Source organism: Antechinus flavipes, chromosome 2 (assembly GCF_016432865.1).
Source record: "Antechinus flavipes isolate AdamAnt ecotype Samford, QLD, Australia chromosome 2, AdamAnt_v2, whole genome shotgun sequence".
Lineage (NCBI taxonomy): Eukaryota > Metazoa > Chordata > Mammalia > Dasyuromorphia > Dasyuridae > Antechinus > Antechinus flavipes.
This window is the reverse complement of record NC_067399.1, coordinates 611,835,210-611,856,630: the sequence shown is the minus strand read 5'-3', so window position 1 is coordinate 611,856,630 and position 21,421 is coordinate 611,835,210. Positions and strand designations below refer to the sequence as shown.

Sequence of the window (21,421 nt, the reverse complement as noted above, 5' to 3'; positions counted from 1 at the left end):
TATCTTGAATGATGGGATAGGATTTTAGCAGGTAGGAGGAGGACATTCCAGGATGGATTATGGTATAAATCCAGTTAGATACAGTGGTGGAAAGATGTTTCTGGGCAGTCTGGTTGGATTTCAACCAGAGATGCCTTTTGACCTAACTAGTAGCGCACTCCTGCTTTGGGCTCAGTCTAGTTATTCAAGAAAAGGGGAGAAGAGAAACTTGGCTAAAAATCTATACTTTCCTAGTAGGAAGGAAGGAAAATATTGCCTTCTTTATAAACACGATCCCTTTCATATTCCCCATTCATCTTGGCTACTAACGGTCAGTATTAGAGATTGCATAAATGAGTAATAGGAATTAAGGATGGAAAAGTAAGTCTAGATTACAGAGAAATTTGACAAAAGTCAGACAAAAGTTAGTGCTTTGTCCTGTGGGTGATTTCTGAGAAAGGGAATGTTATTGTCAAAGCAATCTTTTAGACATTTCTGGCAAAGATGAGTAGGATGATTTGAAGGGGAAACGGACTACAGGCCATGGAAACAATTAGAAGCTACTTTAATACCATAATGCAATGAAAAAGAAAGGATGAATATAATAGATGTTCCACAGGAAGAATCATCTGGGTTAGTGATTATTTGGATATGGGGGAGTCCTCAAAAAATGACAGAATACTGACACAAAATAGGAAACCTACAGAAAGAAATCTATTGGGGGGAGGTGAGAAATGAAAATGTCAGTTTAAGTCTGGTAGCGTAAGTTGACATAAGCAGGATATCCACATGGATGTGTCTAGCAGGTAGATGGAAATGAGGGACTCATATGAAGACAAAGGACAAGACTGAAGATAAATTTTGGGAGTCAGCCACAGAGAAGTAGTGACTGTGTCCTTGTAAGAGACTATAGGGAGAGGACAGCAGCTAATTATGATACATAGTAAGGGAAGCAGAAATAATCTGATTATTTGCAGAGAAACTTTGATGAGAGTGTTTATTTCTCCCCCTTTCCCTGTATCTTTTCTCTTTCATTTTATTCCTTTATTCCTCTTTCCCCAATCTTCTCCTCCATTTCCTACAAATGTCTTACTTTCAGCCTCTCCCTTCCTAGTCCTTCTTTCTCTCTTCCTCACCTTGTCCTAGCTGTCTCTTCCTCTCCTTCTCTTTATCTTATATGTCTTTACTTTTTCATTATCCATAATTTGGAATTGAAAGATTATAAAATTACTATGACTTCATACTTTTGTTTTTTTTTCTTTAAATAGATGAATTATGCTTTTATATAGGATGTCCCAAAAGTCTAATTTTTTGAGACACCTTATATATTTCTCTCAAATTGAATTCTCCACCCCCAAATCCCAAATAAGTAATGTAGTTACTTTTTATTTAGATATGGCTCATAGTGGTTTCTTGTCTTTTTTTTTTTTTGTTTTTTGCCCATGAGACTGTAATGCTATATATCTTTCCCTGCCAAAGAGTCCCCTACCTCTATTTAAAGTGTTTGTAATTATAAAAAATTATAATTATAAAACCATGTTTCTTCCTATTTCTACATTAACAAATCTAGGAGTAGTAGCAAATGACTGCCTAAGGACAGAATAGTGTAACTTCATTGTTTCACCTCTGCTGAACTTCAAAGAAGCATTAGACCATTCTAGCTCTGGCCAAGGAATTGGGGTTCTTCCATTTGTACAAAAGTATCCTGATAAAGATGGCCCTGGGTCCCACTTTGTAGTATTCTCTAATTGACCTTGTTAAATATCCCAGTACGTTAGTCTGTCTTTGCCATGGAGGAAAAGGGAATGGGCAGGGGAGAGAGCTCCCATTGTATCTCTTCACTCAACAAGTAGCATGTTATTGCTTTGGGCTTGATGCAGTTATTCAAGAATAGGGGAAAAGAGCAACTTGGCTAAAAATCTGACCTTCTCTGACAGGAAGGAAAGAAAATGTTGCCCTCTATGCAAACACAATCTCTTTCATACTCTCCATTCATCTTGGCTCCTAAAGATCATTTTTAAAAATTGTTAACAGAAAAAAAATGACTTGGCTGCTGTTTTTCCTTTGTGTTGACCTCTTTTTTTTGTACATTTACAGAGTACAAGAGTCAGCCCCACTCCAGAAACAACTGCTGAGCGTTCTGCCTAGTAAGTTAAAGATCCACTGCATGTTTTTGTTTCTTGAATATAAAAAGTAGGGAAAAGTATGAGTTCACCCCAGTAACTTTGTCCATTCATTGGCTAGGATTCTTGCTCATAATTGGCTAAACCAATTCCAATACCATATGCTTTATCATCTACTATAATTTAACGGTCCTGGATGGAGTATTGGACTTGGAGTGGAGTGAAGAAAGTCTAGGTACTGCCTCTGTATCTTACTATATGACCATGGACAAGTCATTTAAACTTTCTAAACACATGCTTAAGATTTATCTGTATTTACTAGTTGATCTACTATCTGAGTTAGTTGCTATCTAGCTGGTGAAGGGAACTCTAATGCTGACGAAATTGAAGATCCATAATATATTACACTATGATATTACCCTATGGTAAGCTTGCCTTTAGACTCTCTAGTCGTGATAATAATAATTATATGTGTGTATATACACATATATACATACTCAAACACACACACATATATATATGTAAAATACATTGTATACATGCACAAATATGACAGTTACATTTTCTACATGATGAGGATACTTAAAAAATGTTACTTTAATATCCTTTTATCTACTTTAATCTTTTAAATGCTACTTGATAACATAGGTTATCCTTAAATCCCAAATAAGTAATGTAGGAACCAAGAAATACATAATCCAACTTTCATAGATAGGACACAGTATTTAGAATGGCCCTTTACCAGTTCCCTAAAGGGTTTCCTTGTCTCCAGTCTCCCACTCCTTCAATCTATCTCACCCATCTTCCCCAAATAGAAATTGTCTCTCTGTTCAGAACCTGTGTGTTGTTCTTCATGGTCACTATGCCCTAAGTTGTTCAAACTGGCAGCAAAGTGATTTCCCCACTAAATCATGATATACAACTCCTGAGGTACCATCCTTCAGTCAGTCAATAAACATTTATGTGCCTTAGCCCAGAGAGAAGAAGCAAAAGCAGACTTTGTCCTTCAAGAGTTTGCATTCTAAATGAGTGCAGACAAGATATAGCTAAAAGGTAATCTCAAAAGAGAAGACCATGAAATATTCCCTGCACAGAGTTGGCATTTGAGCTGAGCTCAGAGGCATTAGACAATTCTCTATTCTATCCCATCTATTGTTCATGGTAACTATTTCAAACCAAAGAGTGCTGGATTTGGATTCACATGGCCCTGGTTCCATCATGACTTGTGAGCTGGAGCAAGTCAACTTTCTGGTCCTCACTTCCTTAACCTATAAAATAAAAGTCTTGGACCAGATGACATCTGTGTTGCCCTCCAATGCTACATGTGTGAGTCTATGGTGTTGGCAACAGATCCCTTGGCCTCCTACTTTCCTGGGAAGATTGAGGCCATCTGACAGGTGTTCCCCCTTCTTGCAGTCTGCACACCCACTCTTTCCTCCTTCAGTGATCACAGAAGAGGAGCTTTTCCTATTAATCCCTCTACCTTGGGGGCTTTTAAAAACTCTATTTTAAATCTATTAAAATAGAGTTCTGAGAACTTTTTCTAAAAAAAATATTTTGATAATATTTATTTATTTACTATTTAATATAATTGTCACCATCTTGAGTTCATAGGAGGCAGAAATCTTGCACAAGCGTAGATTTACTCATCTTGATCACTAGATGGCACTCAGGACGCTGTTTTGATCTATTCTACATTTTTTTTGTTTGTTTGTTTAAAAAAAACAAATTGTTTTGTTTGTTTTAAAGCTTGTTCCCCACTTGGGGTTTTCTTGGTGAAGATATTGGAATTCTTTGCATTTCCTTCTCCAACTCATTTTACAGATGAGGAAACTGAGGCAGAGTTAAGTGATTTGCTTGGGTTGCACAGTGGTAAATGTCCAAGATCAAATTTGAACTTAAGGAGATGAGTCTTTTTAACTCCAGACCCAGTGCTCTGTACATTGAATAACCTAATTGTACTCCCTATTTTTTAAAAAATAATTTAGGTATTCTATAAAACTCAGATGCTAATGGGAACAATTATTTTACTAGCCCTTTCTGGCAAGATTACAAAAGAGAAAGAAACTCAGATAATGGACCTAGAACTGAGATACCTGAATTCTAGTTCTGTCTCTGATGCTAACTGAGCTCCCCAGGGCCTCAGTTATATCATCTGTAAAATGAGGAAACCAACTTATACTCCTCAGGGCATAGATCAGGACTAAATAACTCAGAATAGTTCTTTCAGCTCATAAAACCTACTTCACAAAATGGTAGAGTAAGGTGAAATCAGCTGATGTAATCTGCTAGATAAGCATAAGGGCAGCTGTGTGGTACAGTGGATAATGTTCCAGGCCTGGAGATACACCTATCTCCCTGAATTCAAATCTGGCCTCCAAGTCATTTAACTCAGTTTGTCTCAGTTTCATCATCTGAAAAATGAGCTGGAGAAGGAAACAGCACAATGGAGTCACAAAGAATCAGACATAACTGAAAAAGGGCTCAACAACAGATAAAAATAGGCAATTGTTATTCGATTAACTTAATAGGAATATATAGGAAAGAACACTTTATTACACTTCTTTCTTGCATTCCCTACCCATTTTTTCTTCTTTTCCACTGGCCACAAAGGAAGAGATTGGCTCTTCCTTGAAGAGGAATATTCTTGAATGGGGATAATATGGATTCTAATCTTAGAACAAGGAACTCCTGAGTCTTTCCACAGTCATATACAGACTCTGTGATCACAAATGAAATAAGGTTTATAAAGTATTTTATTTAATGCTGACACATAATAGGTACTTGATAAATACTTGTCCCTTTACCTCTTCCCTCATGACCATGTCTTTTAACAGATTTTCTCAGCCACTAAGCCATTTTTTTCTAAGACTATATGTGATCTTGGAATTATTGCTGTTTTAAATGTGCAAGCTTGCCTTACAACATTTAAATTCTTTGTTGAATTGAACTAGAATTCAAAGTTTCAGTATTCAGTCAAGATCACTGCTTCCTAGCCACCAACTTTCATTTTAAGAAGCTAAGATGGATTTTGCTTTTTTTTCTTCACATTTGGTTTCTATTAAAACTTAATACTCTAATATCAAAGATTGATGTACAATATGTAGTTCAGGTATTGAATGTGGGATGAAGTACCTAAGATGGAAGACTTGTCTTCATAGAACTTATACTCTAATACAGGGATTCTTTTGGGGCAGCCAAGAGGAATGGTAGATAGATAGAGGACCAGGGCAGGAGGATCTGAGATCAAATTTAACCTCAGACTGGCTGTGTGGCTGGGGGTAAGTCACTTAATCCCATTTGCTTCAGTTTCCTCATCTGAAAAATGAGCCAGAGAAGGAAATGGCAAACCATTCCAATATCTCTGCTAAGAAAACCCCAAAATGGAGTCACAAAGAGGTGGACACAACTGAACAATTACCATAACAGAGGTTCTTAATCAAGAATCCATAACTGTTTTTTAAAATGTTTTGATAAGCATCAAAGTATTAACTGGTTTTCCTTATGTTCATATATATTTTATTTTAAACATTAAAAACTTCATTCTGAGAAGAGGTCCATGAACTTTATCAACAGCTAAAGTGTTCCTTGAAACAAAAAAAAAAGTTTAAGAACCCCAGTACTAGAAGTATATAATATGTATGCAAATTAGTTTAATGAATCTGCATAATGCATATCTTATAAGAGATTCATAGAGTTCTCTGTGAGGTCCTAGGGGAAAAGGCAAATAATAAATGATAAAAGACAAATAAAGGAAAGTTCTTTGGAAAAGGTGACATTGGATAGAGAGGAACACAATGAAGAGTTAGGGAGCTTGAAAGGATTTGATGCATAGAATCATCACAAGGGCTTATGTGGAACAGTTGTAGTGGCAATAGAAGGGGAAGGATGAATACAAGAGATATCATAGAGATAAAATCAACAGGACTGCATTTTTTAATCAGAAATATGATGAAAGAGAGGGAAGAGTAAAAGATAATATCAAGATTTTGTAGATGGAATGCTAGGTGAATGGTCAGTAATCGTGTCTTTGAAGGAAGTAGTAAAATCAGGAGGGAGAACAGGTTTAAGATGATTCATTTAGATGAGCTACACATTTTTTTAAATGGATAGGCAAAAGGAAAGAAATTGGCTCAAGATAACCATCATTTCTTAGACTAATTCTGGATATAAATGGCCACTAGGAGACAAAATTTTTAAAAATGCCTCTGCCAATATATAGTCAATCCCCAACATGTGTAGATTTAACTTCCACCACTTCAAGTATTCCATTTTCACTTCTGCCTTGGCAATCCTACACATTTTCAATTACATACAGTAGAGGGGAAAAAATGAGAAATGTGGTGCACAGATCCACTAGACACTTCACTGGTCTTGTTCACCCTACTTTTGTAAAGATTACCCCATGCATTCGTTACATATTTTCATTGTTTGCTTTTACAAGTCAAGTTTTGTCTTGCAGTTATGCCCCCAAAGTGTAGTGCAAATCCTTTGGACAAAATCAAGGATGTGGCTTAGTTAAAAAAAAAAAAAAAATTGTTAAATAAACTTCATGCTGGAATGTCTGCAGCTGCTGTCAGACTCTTTTGGCCCCAAGTTTGGTATTAACAAATCAATGATTTGTTGTATTTGCCAAAAAGAATAAAGTCTTTATAGAACTGTAGATTTCATGTTATTAAAAGTGAATATTGTTAGAATTCAATGGATTGTTGGTGTTTTGTGGTTGGGTTTTGGGGTTTGTTTGTTTGTTTTTTTGAGATGTTAGCACAATGGGTCACAGAATACAAGGGAGCGGTTATCAAGAAAAAAACAATTCAATTGTGTATACTGCATTTTATGAGTTATTTCATAGTTATTGTGTTAGGAAAAGTACATGTTATCAAAATTAATGTGTCATTATAAAGAATTGCATGCAGAAAAAGTATACTTTCAACAATCTCTGGCAAAACATTACTATTTGTAGTGATTATGGGAACCTAATCCCCTACTTCCTATAGGTTCAATGTATCAGTATTCACATTTTTTACTTTTACATCATTTTCTAGGAATGTTACCCCTGCAGAAGTTGAGGATTGATTTATATCTGGTTCCCTTCTTAAGTGGAAAGACAATACAGCAAAACTGCCATATGAGTTTAGTCTAAACTCATTACTGAGAAAGATGGCAGATGCTTATGAGCAATAGTGATAGCAAAAGAAAGGTGACTGAGGAAAACATGAGCCATTAGAGAACTTGCCATGAGACCTAACTAAACAGAGGAAGACACAAACATGAAATAGATCAGATCTGCCAACTTTTCTAGAGTGAGCTCTTCTCATCAATTATATATGTAGAGGGGAAAAAATTATATATGTAGAGATAACATTTGAATTCCACCTCCTTGGTTTCTGTTGTACTATGCAAGGATGTAAAGTTACATGTAAAAAGCCGTAATTGGGGCAATGGATAGAGTACCAGCCCTGAAGTCAGGAGGAGCTGAGTTCAAATCTGGCCTCAAACACTTAATATTGCCTAGCTGTGTGACCCTGGGCAAGTCACTTAACCCTAATTGCCTCGGGGGAGGGGGGGGAAGAAGAAGAAGCTGTAATTGGGAAAAATAGACATGGCCAAATGAATACAGAAAAATCAGTGCTAGAGGCAGCATCATTTTAAAGATTTTTAGGGATTCATTTTTAAAGTATTTCCTGAAGGAAAAAGTTCCACAAGAACAAAAGAAAGAAAAATATCACAAAAATCACCAATAACCTATCCCTGGCAGGGATAGATTAAAATCTCCTAGTTTGGGGGAGAAAATAGAGCATGGGTTTTGGCAGGTTTTTTTCCTTGCCTCATCCCCAGATCTAGCACAGTGGCTTATATATAATAGGAACTTAAATGCTCGAGTTGAGTTCAAATGAACTTTAGCTGCTCATAAGCCTCCCTTCTCTATAAAAGAAGTCTATTGGTATTTCTAAATGAAAATGACTATTTTATCTGACAGACATTTCATGTTCTTGTATGAAATTTTATAGCACAAAAGGATGTATTTATTCTGCAACTGGTTCCTCTCTTAATTTTTAAAAAACTGATACTAGATATGACTTTTTACAACTTAAAGTCCTCTAAATCTGACTTTTTAAAAATTACAATCTTTGTAGCTCATATTCACCCAATATCCATGCAGTGAAGAGAGAGTCAGAGATGGCTCCAGGTGATTCCACTGGTTTGGAGAATGAAAGACAAATTTATAAAAGCGTTTTGGAAGGCGGAGACATTCCTCTCCAGGGATTAAGTGGTCTCAAGCGACCCTCTAGCACTGCTTCCACTAAAGGTAATTGGGTGAGGATGGTCAGTTTTTATTTCTTCTATAATGGAAATGACAGTTGTGGTTGATCCTCGAGTAGTTGGGATAAGTTCTGACTGGTCCAGATGCTTATCCAAACCTTTTGAGACCTCTTGTGTCACATCCCCTGATATACTTTCTGATGGTAGCAATTTTTCTTTCTTAGTCCCCTAGCTTTACCATTCTCTCTTTAAAAGAAAAAAAAAATCAAACACCTCTCTCTCTTTGAAACCAGCTGAGTGCCCCTTTTTTTTTTTTCCAGAAATACCTAGTGGGAGTGGGATAGGGATAGGGGATTTTAAATTTTTTTTAAGTTATCCCATTTGCACCTGCTTTGCAGCTCAGTTATTTTTATGTTGCTTTCTGACACCGAGTGAAAGAGATGCATTGATAAAAAATGAGCATGTGACCTCTCCTTTCTTCCCTGCTTCCAGCTTTTAACCTAACGGGTTGTGTTTATTTTATTCTGCATGCTTACCAGTGGATCGTAAAGGTGGGAATGCTCATATGATTTCCTCTTCTTCAGTTAGTAGCCGAACCTTTCATGCTAGTGACATGTTAGGGCCTATGTGTAAACATAAGAAGCCCCTGTCAGCAGCGAAAGCCTGCATTTCCGAGATCCTCCCTTCCAAATTCAAACCCAGGCTGTCAGCTCCAAGTGCTCTCTTACAGGAAAAGAAGAGTATCCTGTTGCCCCCAGAGAAGGCTCAAAGCTACGAAAACCTCTGTAGCTCTCCCGCTTTAGATGATTCCAAAAGAACACTCCCCTTGCAAGGAGGAGGAAGCATTGAAAACCTTCTCATGCGGGTGAAGCGGGAGTACGGCTCCAAGTCTGGCAGCACCCAGAGCCTGCAGGACTACGGGGCCACTTCCAGGAAGTATTGCCCCCTCTCCAGGAAGGGGGGCAGCGAATTCACAATGCTTTACAAAAACATGCACCACATCAACCGAACTGGGCTCCACCTGGGCTCCATCTCTTCTTCTAGCGTCCGGGACCTGGCTTCCCACTTTGAATCCAGCAACCTGGCGGAGGCCCGGGGAGAGCTGAACCTCAGCCAGGAGAGCTCCGAGCACATCCCAAAACACACGGTCTCCTCACGGGTCACGGCCTTTGAGCAGCTGATCCAGCGGTCCCGTTCCATGCCATCCCTGGACTTGTCGGGCCGCCTGAGCAAGTCTCCTGTGCCGTTGCTGCCCCACGGCGGTCTGAGCGCGGCGCGCTCCGCCGAATCCCTCCTGGAGTCTCCCAAGCTCCACCACCGGGGGAAGGAGGTCCCAGATCGCCCCGCGGTAGCCTTCGGCTCATCCTCCTGTGGCCATGTGGCAGAGCCGGCTTTGAGTCTGAGAGCCCTTCTCCCCACCGACCCCCCCTCAGCCTGCCTGGATGAGCTGGACCGGCTTTCCACCGTGTCCAGCGACAGTCGAGAGGGGAGCACCAGCAGCATCCACAGCGACTCCCAGAAGCATCGGCACAACAAGTGCAAGGGCAGCTGTCCGGCCTCCTACACCCGCTTCACCACCATCCGGAAGCACGAGCAGCAGCAGGCTTCCCGGAGCCCCGGCTGGAGAGTGGACATGGGAGCCGATAAGAACGCTGTCCTTAGGAACATCTACCTCATGGGCCCCCTGCCTTTCAGGTTGAAAAAGCCCCTCCAGTACCATTCCCGAAAGCCTCCACCCAGGGACACTTCAAGCCCAGTAATGGGACAGAGAGCAGCATCCCAAACTCAGCCCCTTGGGAACGAACTCAGCCCTGAGGGGGAAGGGAAGCCCTTCGTCCCCAAGCGCCAGTCGTCGCTCCGGGTCCTGGAGAGACTGGGCCAGGTCTCAGAACCCTCTCCAAAAAGAGACTATCTGGGCACGCTTAAAGCCAGCAGCTTGGGCCCGTGTTTAGGTCCCGGCCTGGATAGAAACAACAACCCGCAAAATGACCTTGGAACACCCCCCCGAGGTGGCTTTTCTGTGTCCTTTGCCAGTGTGACCTCATCCGTCTTTCCCACCTTGCTTGCCATGTCCCCCTCCTTCCTTGTTCCTTGATGCTCGTCTCCTAGTTTGTCAGTACCTCTGTGTGTTGCTTGGCATTTAATCATGGCTAATAGTGGCTGCCCCTTCTGAACCTAAAATTAGATAAGAAGAAGAAAATGCATCTATTGTCCATAGAATTATCACCAAACCTTCCATTGAAAGAACAATTGGCCACTTAGATTATACAAACACCATTAACAGGGGAATTCTGGAGATTCCTGTTATTTGCTTCTGTCTAAAACCACTTGAATGAGGAGCAGCCTCTCGTGTTGGCCCATGTGTGTGAATGTATACTTTGTCCCAATAAGACCATAAAGGTCTTAGTGGGGTTGCTCTTGAAAGGAGATGCTCTGTTTTTATCTCCTTTCTTAATTCACTGGTTTCCTCTATTATCAAATAACTCCACAAGTGGATCCCAAAAGGGGTGGGAGGGAGAAACTGAAGGAAGGAGGGAAGAACTAATATTCAATCAGTTTGATATTTGATCTTTTCCATATTTTGATATTCAATCAGTTGACTATTCATGAAAATGTCTTAAAACTTCTATAGTGGGAGAGTGTGTGGATTGCCAGAAATGTTTGACCCCGCTTGGATTTTTGGGAAACAGTCCATGTAGATTGCTGGAAATGTTTGCCCCCGCCTGGGTTTTGGAAAACAATCTCTATGTGTTTTAACTCTGTCCGCTATGTTGTTTTGAAGATTCAGAGTCACCTCGGCACTTCACTCCAGCTGAATACTTGGAAACTACTGAAGATTTTATTCGAAGGCGTCATGATGACAAAGAGGTTAGTCCCATCCTACAGTCTTGTAGCTTTTCCAAAGTAAAAATGGGGGTGAAGGGGAAGATACCAAGCACTTGACATATTCTGTGCCAGTGTATCTTTGTCTACAAAAGGAGTTTCATTTCAAAATGCAGATTTTGAATGCCAGTTAGCCCTACCTCCAAACCCTATATGTGACTTAGGATAAATTATTTCCCCTCTCTTAAAAGATGGCTCTCTTCCTAGCTGTGATATAATAGACAATCTTGACTATTCAATCCCAAATGCAAATCTAGTATATAGAAAATTATGAAGAGTCCTTTTAGAGCTTCTTTCTCCATGGTTCCCCATCCCCCTGGGGGGAAGTGAGGGAAACACTCTGAGATGTCTGTTTTTCCCACTTCTATGTTTAGAGGACTGTCATAAAAAGTAGAGGAAGCAATAATAACAATAATGGTCTATATAAAAAATAACTTAGGAAGATTACTTGTAACCCAGCAGAGAAAATATACATAGATTTCAGCAAACTTAAATAAGGGAGAGAGAAAAGAGAAGCCTGGCCCATCTAAGAGTTTGTAAATAACATTGCTGCTGAGAATTAGGCAAAGGGTTTTCGAAAGTAAATGATTGCTAAGTGGTTCATAGTGGTGATTCAGCATAAGATGACTGCCAGGTAAAATTACTGCAGCTGTCTAATAAAGGGAAAATTATTGGGTGAGAGGTATAGGTGATCTCATCTGTGCTCACCACCAGTCAGATGGTATGCTGCTGTGGTTACTCTGGGTTTAATTGCCATCATAACAGCGCCTGACCCACAAAGATGATGAAAGGATTTGTATAAAACATTTAAAAATGTGTTGAGAGTAGCACCTGACCTCCCTGAGCCTCAGTATTCTTATTTGTAAATTAGGAGGTAAGAGATGGTGCGGTTTAGTGAACAGCGCCATTCTTGGAACCAAGAAGACCTGGTTTCAAAATCTGTCTATGGCACATCCCCACCTTGTGATTTTGAGTAACTCACTTAAACTCTCAGAGCCTCAAGCAGCAATTTTAAGGTCAAGTTACAGAGAATGGCATGACCTGAATTGAAAGAAGTAGATGATTTCATGGGTCCCTTCCAGTCTTCAAGAGGTGTTAGAACAGGGCCATAATAACAGATTGGATATTTTATCGTTTTACAAATTAATGGATCGAAGACAAACAAACTGATTGAGCTACCTCCACTTAGTAAGAGTGTCCGAAAATGTGACACACAAAAAAACTAGTCTATAATATTCAGGAACGTGGAGGAAAAACCAGTTTGATCAGTAATTAAGATTCTTGTTAATTAGGTGTCTCACAGGAGTAGGGTTTTTTATTTTGGGGAAAGTATAACTGAAAGTATTTCTATACATGTGAAACTGGTCTCCTCCCATGATCTTGAATTATGTAGGATCTTCAAGGAATTTTGTTGAAATAGAACTGAAAGTATACCACAGTAGTACCTTAAATAAAAGAATTGTTTTTAATCCACTAAGACAAATAGAGAGATTCCTATGTACTTATAATTAATTACTAAACCTTTTTTCTTTCAAAAAAAATCTGAAACTTTAAAAAAATATTTTATTTTGATGGTGGTTTGGAAATTTAGGTATGATATTTTTAAAGGGCTAAGTACAGGTGAATGTTTGGGGGAAGAAGTCATTAGTAATTGAGGACAAGAAATAAGAAATGTCAAGAATTCAATTACAACTTGGTTCTCTTCTTCCTTTTTCCAGGCACAGTACAAAAGATTCATGATAAAAAAGGAACTTATAATGTGTAATAGCTACATGAACAGAGACCATGAAAATGTATTTTTGCATCGTATTACCTGCATTAGAGAATTTCTAATAAGCTGATTAGTAAATTGATGTTATAATGAACAATCCATTAGAACATAGAATAATAAGAACAATAATAGTTGATAAATAATTCTTAAGTACCTACTATGCTAAACCATGGAGATATACAGAAACAAAAAAGACAGTCCCTGCTTTTAAGAATCTTACAGTCTAGTGACAAGCTAACCTTTATAATTAGCCTTATACTTTACAAAATTCCTCTTATATTTGATCCTTACCACAGTCCTGTGGTATTATTATTATTACTATTATACATATAATATATACTGATATATTATTATTGTAATACTATTATTAATAGTATTATTATTAATCCCATTTTATAGACAAGGAAACTAAGGTTCAGAAAAGTTACATGATGTGCCCAAGCACCAGATCATGCAAATATCAACCAATCTATCATTTAATAAGGATTATTAAGCATTTGCTATATGCCAGGCTCTTTGCTGGTTAGTAAGGATAAATTACAAAGGATGAAATAAGCCCAGCCCATGAGGAGTTTATATTCTAATACTATTATCTCCTAAGTTCCATCCTTTACAGAACAATAGCTTTATTTCTCTTGAATTTTATTTACTCTAACCAAGATTTCATCTTTATCATTAAATTTTAGTTTCAGAGCATTAAAATTTGAGATCAACAGGCCCCATACTGCTATAACAAATTAAATCTCATCCCACCTAAGTAGTAGTGATAGAGTTAGGTCCTGATTAGTGCAAATGGTGAATACCATGAAATGGTTGTTTTTATAATTATGAAAAATATGAAGGGCATTAATTGGGACCAGTCCTAATGCTATCTGATACTGAGATCAGTCCTTCCTCAGGGCTGCCCCATAGCAACAAGTTAACCCTAGACTTTCAAAGGGCTACCCCCACTGTAACCAAGTGGGAAAGGCTTTTGGCCCAAGTCCAGTAATAGACTGTCTACCTGTCTCTGAAGACCAACCTAACTTAGTCTAAATAGTCTTGTTAATCACCAGGTCAACTGCTAGGTGACAAAATTTTTTCAGCCTCAAAAACTCTCAAAGACCATCTACTAAGACCTTGAAAGTTTGAACTCTGTATCGGGGAGAAAGTATCCACAACCATGAAGTCAAAGAGTCTTCAAGTAGTGAAGTTTGGGGATGAGATGTTCAATGGGTAATATCTTACCTGCCTTTTATCAGGCTTAAGATTGATTTCTGATTGATGTTATGGAGCTGGCTTTGATAAAGGAAAAAAAAGTACTAAAAGTGATAATGCACAGTATTAGCATGGCCACTGTACAAACCAAATCATGATGGTGTCATGTTTTAGTCTTTGACTAGTTGGTTGCCTGGGGAAACACAAAGCTTATAAGACCAAGGTCAAGAGTTTTTTATCCCACTGTGGACTACTCAGTTGTTATATGACCTCAGATCTTTTGATAAGCTCTGGTTGACTATCTTGCAGGTGCATATTAAATTAGTATTAATTAGTATTCAAGAGTATGAAGAATTTGGATTTCATGATATAAATCCATTCTTACTTCTAGAAAAATGACTCAAAACTCATGTTAATGGTTGGTCAGGAATGCAGGATAAGCAAAAGCAATATTGTTGTTGCCATTAATTGTACTTGTAGAATATTTGGTCTCATTTAGTCCCCTTTTTTTTTGTCTAGATCAGTGGTGTCAAAACTGAAATTGAGAAACAGGGGCCACCAAACTATATGTAAAGATTCCTGTGGGCTGCATCTTGACTTAGAAAACTACATATCAACATTATCTGTGTTCTATTATATTTTTCATTTGTTTTTTTTTAATATTTCCCAATTACATTTTAATATCGCTCCAATTGCAGTCAGGAGTATTGTAGGTTGCAGTATCACTTATGGGTGTTTGACACTTCTGGTATTGATGGAGAGCAAAGCCTCCCAGCAATTTTGCTTTTATTGGTGTGATTTTATTTTCTTCTCTAGTACAAATAAATTAGATCTCATTAAGCGATGAGCTTTATTGGGTTTTCTTCAAGATGAGTATTGATCATCTACATTTAATCTGCTACACTAGCCAGATAGATTTCCACAACCTCTTGTTATTCAGTTGTTTTTGTTGGCAGTTTTCAAATTCCCAGGACCAGATAATTCATTGTCCATTTTATGCAATTTCATGGCAGAAACTTTTAGCGGACCAGAGACGGCTTAAGCGCGAGCAAGAAGAAGCTGATATTGCAGCTAGACGGCACACGGGTGTTATTCCAACCCACCATCAGTTTATCACTAATGAGCGGTTTGGGGACCTCCTAAATGTAGACGATACAGCAAAGAGGAAATCTGGGTTAGAGGTCTGTTGGAGTTACCTCTGTTTGCTGCTTGACCCAAAGCCATATTTGCCTCCCACCATGTTGCCCTATAGGCCAACATTAGTTCTTCAAGCAGCATCTTTCATACTGGCTTTATTTAGGCTTGCTTTGGCTCTCTTCATGGCTGGTCAATGGAAGCAATATCTATGACGTCCGGGGCTGTGTATGTTAAAGCATGTCTTGCTGAGATCTGCTGGTGCATCCTTCAATGCATGCTTTTAAGCATCAGCTATTTTACGAGTCCAGTCCTGCATCATATTGCTACAGTATTGTTTTGTCTCTGCATTCTGCTTAGAATTTGTATGTCTTGTTGATCCCGATATGTCAATATCTTCTAGTTTAGCCATTTGTAACTTTTGCCTTTGATCAGATGGGCCAGTGAAACTTGGGCAGGGCTATACTACAGAAAATTATCTGGAGAATTCAAGAATTTCCCCGAATATTTGCTTGTATTTAAATTGCCCAACTGTAGTTGGGACAGGTCCAGAGAGTAGTTAAGAACTCTGGAAATTTGTTTGCACATGGTTTTTGTTCCTTAAAATTTCAAAGGCAGCAAGATTTAATCCTTTCAGAAAAGACAAAGGAGGAAAGTCTCTTTAAGGTGATTTTTTGAAGTTCTCATGTCCTTTGAAACATTGATTTGTTTGTATGTACTATATCTCAATAGCCCTGCCAAAGATGACTGGTTTTCATTAAAAATATAAAAATATATATGTATATTGATGGCAGAAGTGACTCTAAAAGTTTGATTTGATGGGGGAGGGGAAGAATTTGGTTTTACTTCAAGGTGAGTTATGTATTCATGTACTTGGAAGTATTGATGACATCTTATTAGGAGCAGATACATCATCATAAAGATATGAAATAACATGAATGAAGGACAAAGGATAAAGGAAATAAAGGGATAGGGAGGTAGGAATAATGGGAAGGGAAATTTGAAAAGAGCACCAAGGAAGAGGATGTCAAAGTAATGAGTATAAAATGAAATGAAAGATGACTGATGTTGAAAATGTGGCTGACTCATTAATGGCTCCATACCTGGAGGCAAAAGCGGGGATGGCTATCATCCTACCCAGGTGCAGAAGAACCAGTTTTGGCCTCCAGGTTTCTGAATGTCCTAGTGAGAGAGTTTTAAAAATCTATCATTGTGTCATGAGGATATTTCAGTCCACAAGCCTATCCTAATGACAGTATCCATATATTCACGTAATCAAAAAGGTTTCCTGTCAACTATTTTGAACAAACTTTTCAATTCTCATTTATTTTCTAAGTTGAATATCTCCTGCCCCTATATTTTGGAGGGGGATATACTCAGCTCCTCATATAAGCGCTAATTCTCCCCTGGAAGGTTTCTTAAATTGTTCATACCTGCAGGAGACAGTCTGAGGACTTGGACAGAGAAATTAATACCTGTATGAGCCACCTTTAAAGATATATTTGCATCAGTCAAACTGGGAAGTAAATAGAGATATTCTCTCTATCATACTCAATAAAGATTAATACTCAGTAAAGAGTTAAAAGATCTGGTTTTAGTTCTTGACTTTGCCATTAATTCATTGTATAACTTTAGGTGAGCTGTTTCCATTTGCCTGGACCTCAATTTGTTGGTTTATAAAATACAGAGCTCTCTTCCAGCTCTAGTGTTCTGTGGTTCTAGAAGTTGGCAGGTATAATAAGAGATGAAGTTAGTTCATGGGAAATGTAAGGTATGTTACAGAACAGCTTTAAACCTACAGTCAAAGAGTTGATTTAAAATGAGAGCTGGAATAGAGTCCATGCCCAGTTCTAAGAAGAAAAATAATTTGATTGACATGGTTCTGTTTTTATGTTGAGGGTAGGTTGAAATGAAGAAAGGCAGGAGTCAGGTTGCAAAGAAGGTTGTAATTATGGAAATAAAGAAGGCCAGCTCTGAGATGCAGTATGGGAAAGTAGATAGAACACTGGCTCCAGAATCAGGAGCCCTGGCTTAAACTCCCTCTTCTGATATTTCCATGTAATAGAAATGGCATTCAATCAGGAGTTAAGAAACCTTGAGTTCTTGACCTGACCCTGCTACTAATTTACTGCGTGACTACAGGAAAGCGATTTAACTCCCTTTGGTCTCCCATTTCTCATCTGTTAAAAAAAAAGGGAGTTCAATTAAATGGCTTCTAAAGTTCTTCCAACTCTTTATGACTCTACCAAACTAAGAACCATTTTGGAGGAAGTGTTAATATGATTTGATGGCAGGACTAAATGAGCAAGGTACAGGTGAGAGAAAATAGAGGATCACTTCAAGACTATGTCATTATTACCAGTGATGGGTTGGGAGGGAGATGATGAGTTCTGCTTTTGACAGAACATGGTTTTTGATTACAATGAAAGATATGCATGCAGAAATATTAGAGGATATGACATGGAGACAGCCATGGTGTCTGATCCATGACTAGGGCCTTAGTAAGTGTTTATTGAATGAAGATAGGGGATCCTGTAGACTGATCCTATAGAAATGTTCAAAGGGGGATGGAGATAAAGATGGGGGGGAGTTTTACCCATTTGTACAAGTTAGACAATTTGATGAGAGACCCAAGAAAGGAAATGTTAAGAATGAAGAAGAATAATGGACCCAGGACTCCTGAATGGCTTGGGTCTAACTGCATCAACTACAAATATTCAAGTCATAAATCTGTTTTAAGGTTACCATATTTATATTTAAACTTGCATAATCTGTTTTCTCCAAATATGGTGCTCCCACTTGGAATGTTTCATGCATGTATAAGATCACTGACCATAGAAGCAAACATCTGCTCAGAGGGTCAGATGGCTGGAATGTTGCCCAGATTTCTGCTTTTTAAGGAAATAGCTAGGGTACAATTTTTTTTTCTGCTTTGCTTTCAGGAAAGTCACAAAAATTTCAGCTTTTCTTCTCTTTAAGAAAACCATTTTAATTTGTTATTGTCTCTTATGTCTAGATGAGACCTGCCAGAGCCAAATTTGACTTTAAAGCTCAGACGCTAAAGTAAGTTTAATTGGACATGGCTGTCAACCGTTCCATCTCCCTGCTCCAGGTAGCAAGTTGTCTGTAAGGTGTACCTCCCCACCCTGAGAGAATGGAGGATATATTGGATGACCTGCTGGATTGACTGGGCAATGTAGCCAAGAAAACAAGAACTACAGATCTACAATCTAATCTACTAGGGATTGTATTCATATTACCACTCTTACAACTACTATTAGTGATATAGTAGTAATTGTAACAATTATCATTACAGCTTAGTCCTATATATTATTTTTTAGTTACAAAACACTTTACAAAAATCTCACTTTTTTCACAACTCTGCAAGGTAGAGTGCAAAGATCATCCTCATTTTACAAAGAAGAAAACAAGTTCAAAGTTGGGAAATGATGTCCACGGTCACAGAGTTTTAAAATATACAACCTGAGTCTTGAATTTTGAATCCAGTTCTTTTGGGTTAAGTTTTTTCTAGAGTCTTTGAACATATGATCCTAAGATCTCTGCCATAAAGAGATCCTTGGAAAGACTGGCTTCAATCATTTTATTTCTGATGACAGATTTAGCTAGAGCATAAGTTTGGGATGGTCACTAAAGGTAAAATATATACTTTTGCTCTACCTACCACTAATGTTAGCCCACATTTGGCAAATTGCATGAAATCCTCCTAGTGCTATTAACTTGCAATCTTGGTATTCAGAACAATTCAGCTGGAATGATGAAACAGAGCAAAAAGACCATAGGAAAATTTACCTTGGGGTCTGGCCATGACAGGAAAGGAAGAGTGCCATTTTTGTATTTAACTAATGATTCTTGTTTATAACATAAAAGTGTTGTCAGGAGCCTCTAAATTTCAGCATCCTGCAGCAAAGTTCTGGTCTCCCTACCCTAGTTACTTCTCTGAGATCAAGAGCTTTCCTGCCTTGCTCCCTTATTAGCTCCAAAGAATATTAAATGAAATAAAGGGAGCTATGTTCCCGGCCCTCTCACAGAAATCCCATGTACTTGTAACTTTAAATCTCAATATATCTGGAAGTGTATTGAATTCTTCTGTCAACGGCCTCTTTCCCTGTTCACCAGTAGAAGAAAAAAATCATAGAAATGGGAAAGAAAAAATATGAAGAATAGAGACTTGCCTTTTCTCACTGCCTGAATTATAAGGTAATGGAAAGGGTATGGACCTAAGAGGTGGGAGAAATGCACAGTCCCAATTTTGCCATTAATGGTCAGGTGGTTTTGAATAACTCAACTTCCCTGTGCCTCAGTTTGCTCATTTTAAAAATGAGAGTATTGGCATATAATATCTATAAGGTTATTTTTGTTGCTAAATTTTTATGAAATTTGTTATATAATTTCATTGCTAGTGAGGATGGCCAAGACAAAGGTGACATAAATATTCAAGCTTCATCACATATATGATTTTTTTTGAATTGCAAAATTATGAAATTCATGAAGGATTAACAAAATAGTAATCTTGCATTTATATCACACTAATAATCTCTGAAGTCTCCTTTGGGTCTAAAGCTATGGGGTTTTCTTTCCTCCTTTAAAATGCTTTCTTACATAGGATATCCCTATGTGGTATTTAATACACATTTTATGGAAGAGGAAGCTGAGACATGAGGCAGTTAAGACAGCATGAGGCATTAAGAAAAGAAAGCACTGAGCCAGGAGTTAGGAGACTTCAATTCAAGCCTGATTTTCTCACCTATCAATTATGGGATCTTAGACAGGTTACCTAACTTCACTGGCCAAAATGAAGAAGTTTGATTCACTAAATTTTAAGTTTCCACCCACTTCTAAGTCTCTAATTTTCTGATCTACAAAATAATGTAATTGGTCCAAATCAACCAAACAATCAACAAGCATTTATTAAGTGCTTATTATGTGCCAAGCACTATGCCAAGTATATATATACAAAAACAAAAAAGACAAAAAAAAGAAGCTTGTTTGCATGTTGTCTTCCCCATTAAACTGTAAGTTCGCTCCATGAGGGCAGGGGATTAATGTTTGTCTTTGTATATATACCTAGCACAGTGTGTGATATGCTTTAGATGCTTAATAAATCTTGATTGATTGATTGATTGTATTCTATAGCTCCAGATATTACAATCTGTAAATCCTTAAGTGACTTCCCAAAGATCATAGTGTACATTATTGGAGAGGCTGGGAAAAGAGAAGTCTCCCAATTCCTAACCAAATTCTCTTTTCACCATACCATACCACCTTTAACAGTATAAATATGACTACAAAATACAATATATTCAGCTTAAATCTTGGATTCAGAGACTTCCTCTTCCGCCTTTATATCTCCCACCCTTTGAGAAAAGTAGAAAGGGAAACCTAGAGAAGTTCAAAGGTTTCTTGTTCCATACAATTGATTAGTTGGGAATGGAATCTAAGGTCCACAGCTCTAGTCCTCAGGTCTTACCTCCAAGTCCTATATCAAATCATTTGTGAAAAATAGATTGGGACTGATCACCATAGCCCAGAGGGTGGAAGCCCCCAGTCACTTGTGATTCCCCTCTGCCTGGACTGGGTTTCTCCTTCAGCCTTTGAAAAAGTAAAGGAACAAGCTATCCAGATTTCAGGAATAATGATAATCACTACCCCTTATCCCATAACCTCCTATTCAAATTACCACAAGAGAGTTTTTTCATCATTAAGTTCAGATACTGCTGAAAGACTTATTGGATACAGAGGAAAAAATACCAGGAATCAGGAAATGTAGTCTAGTTTCAGCTCTGCTATTAATATTATAAGAATTTAAGCAAATCATTATGTATCTCTGACCCTCAACCTTATTCCCTGTCAGTTGAGATGACTGGACTTAATGATCAGCCCTAAATTCTTTCTAACACTAACATTCTTTCTGTATGTCCTATGAAATCAAATACATTACACAAGTCATGAAATAGGTTAGGGAAACAATGTACACCCAAAAGTACTGGTCATAATTGACAATTTGCATTGCCTCTGAAAATGCAAATCATTTTCCCACTTCTGATCTGTG

At 38.1% G+C, this 21,421-nt stretch overlaps 1 protein-coding gene across 50 annotated transcripts in view; it reads left to right on the top strand.

Moving 5' to 3' along the window:
* The window catches only part of SORBS1 (sorbin and SH3 domain containing 1), a 350,893-nt gene that overhangs the window by 303,807 nt on the left and 25,665 nt on the right, over positions 1-21,421 (top strand). For 48 of the 50 annotated variants that reach the window (XM_051981698.1, XM_051981697.1, XM_051981725.1 and 45 more), the window contains 5 exons: positions 2,077-2,126; positions 8,240-8,412; positions 11,149-11,234; positions 15,231-15,398; positions 18,368-18,414. In XM_051981698.1, coding sequence (XP_051837658.1) covers positions 2,077-2,126; positions 8,240-8,412; positions 11,149-11,234; positions 15,231-15,398; positions 18,368-18,414 — 524 coding nt within the window. The remainder of the gene's footprint in view (positions 1-2,076; positions 2,127-8,239; positions 8,413-11,148; positions 11,235-15,230; positions 15,399-18,367; positions 18,415-21,421) is intronic. The other 2 variants (XM_051981750.1, XM_051981743.1) reach the window with 1 other exon arrangement.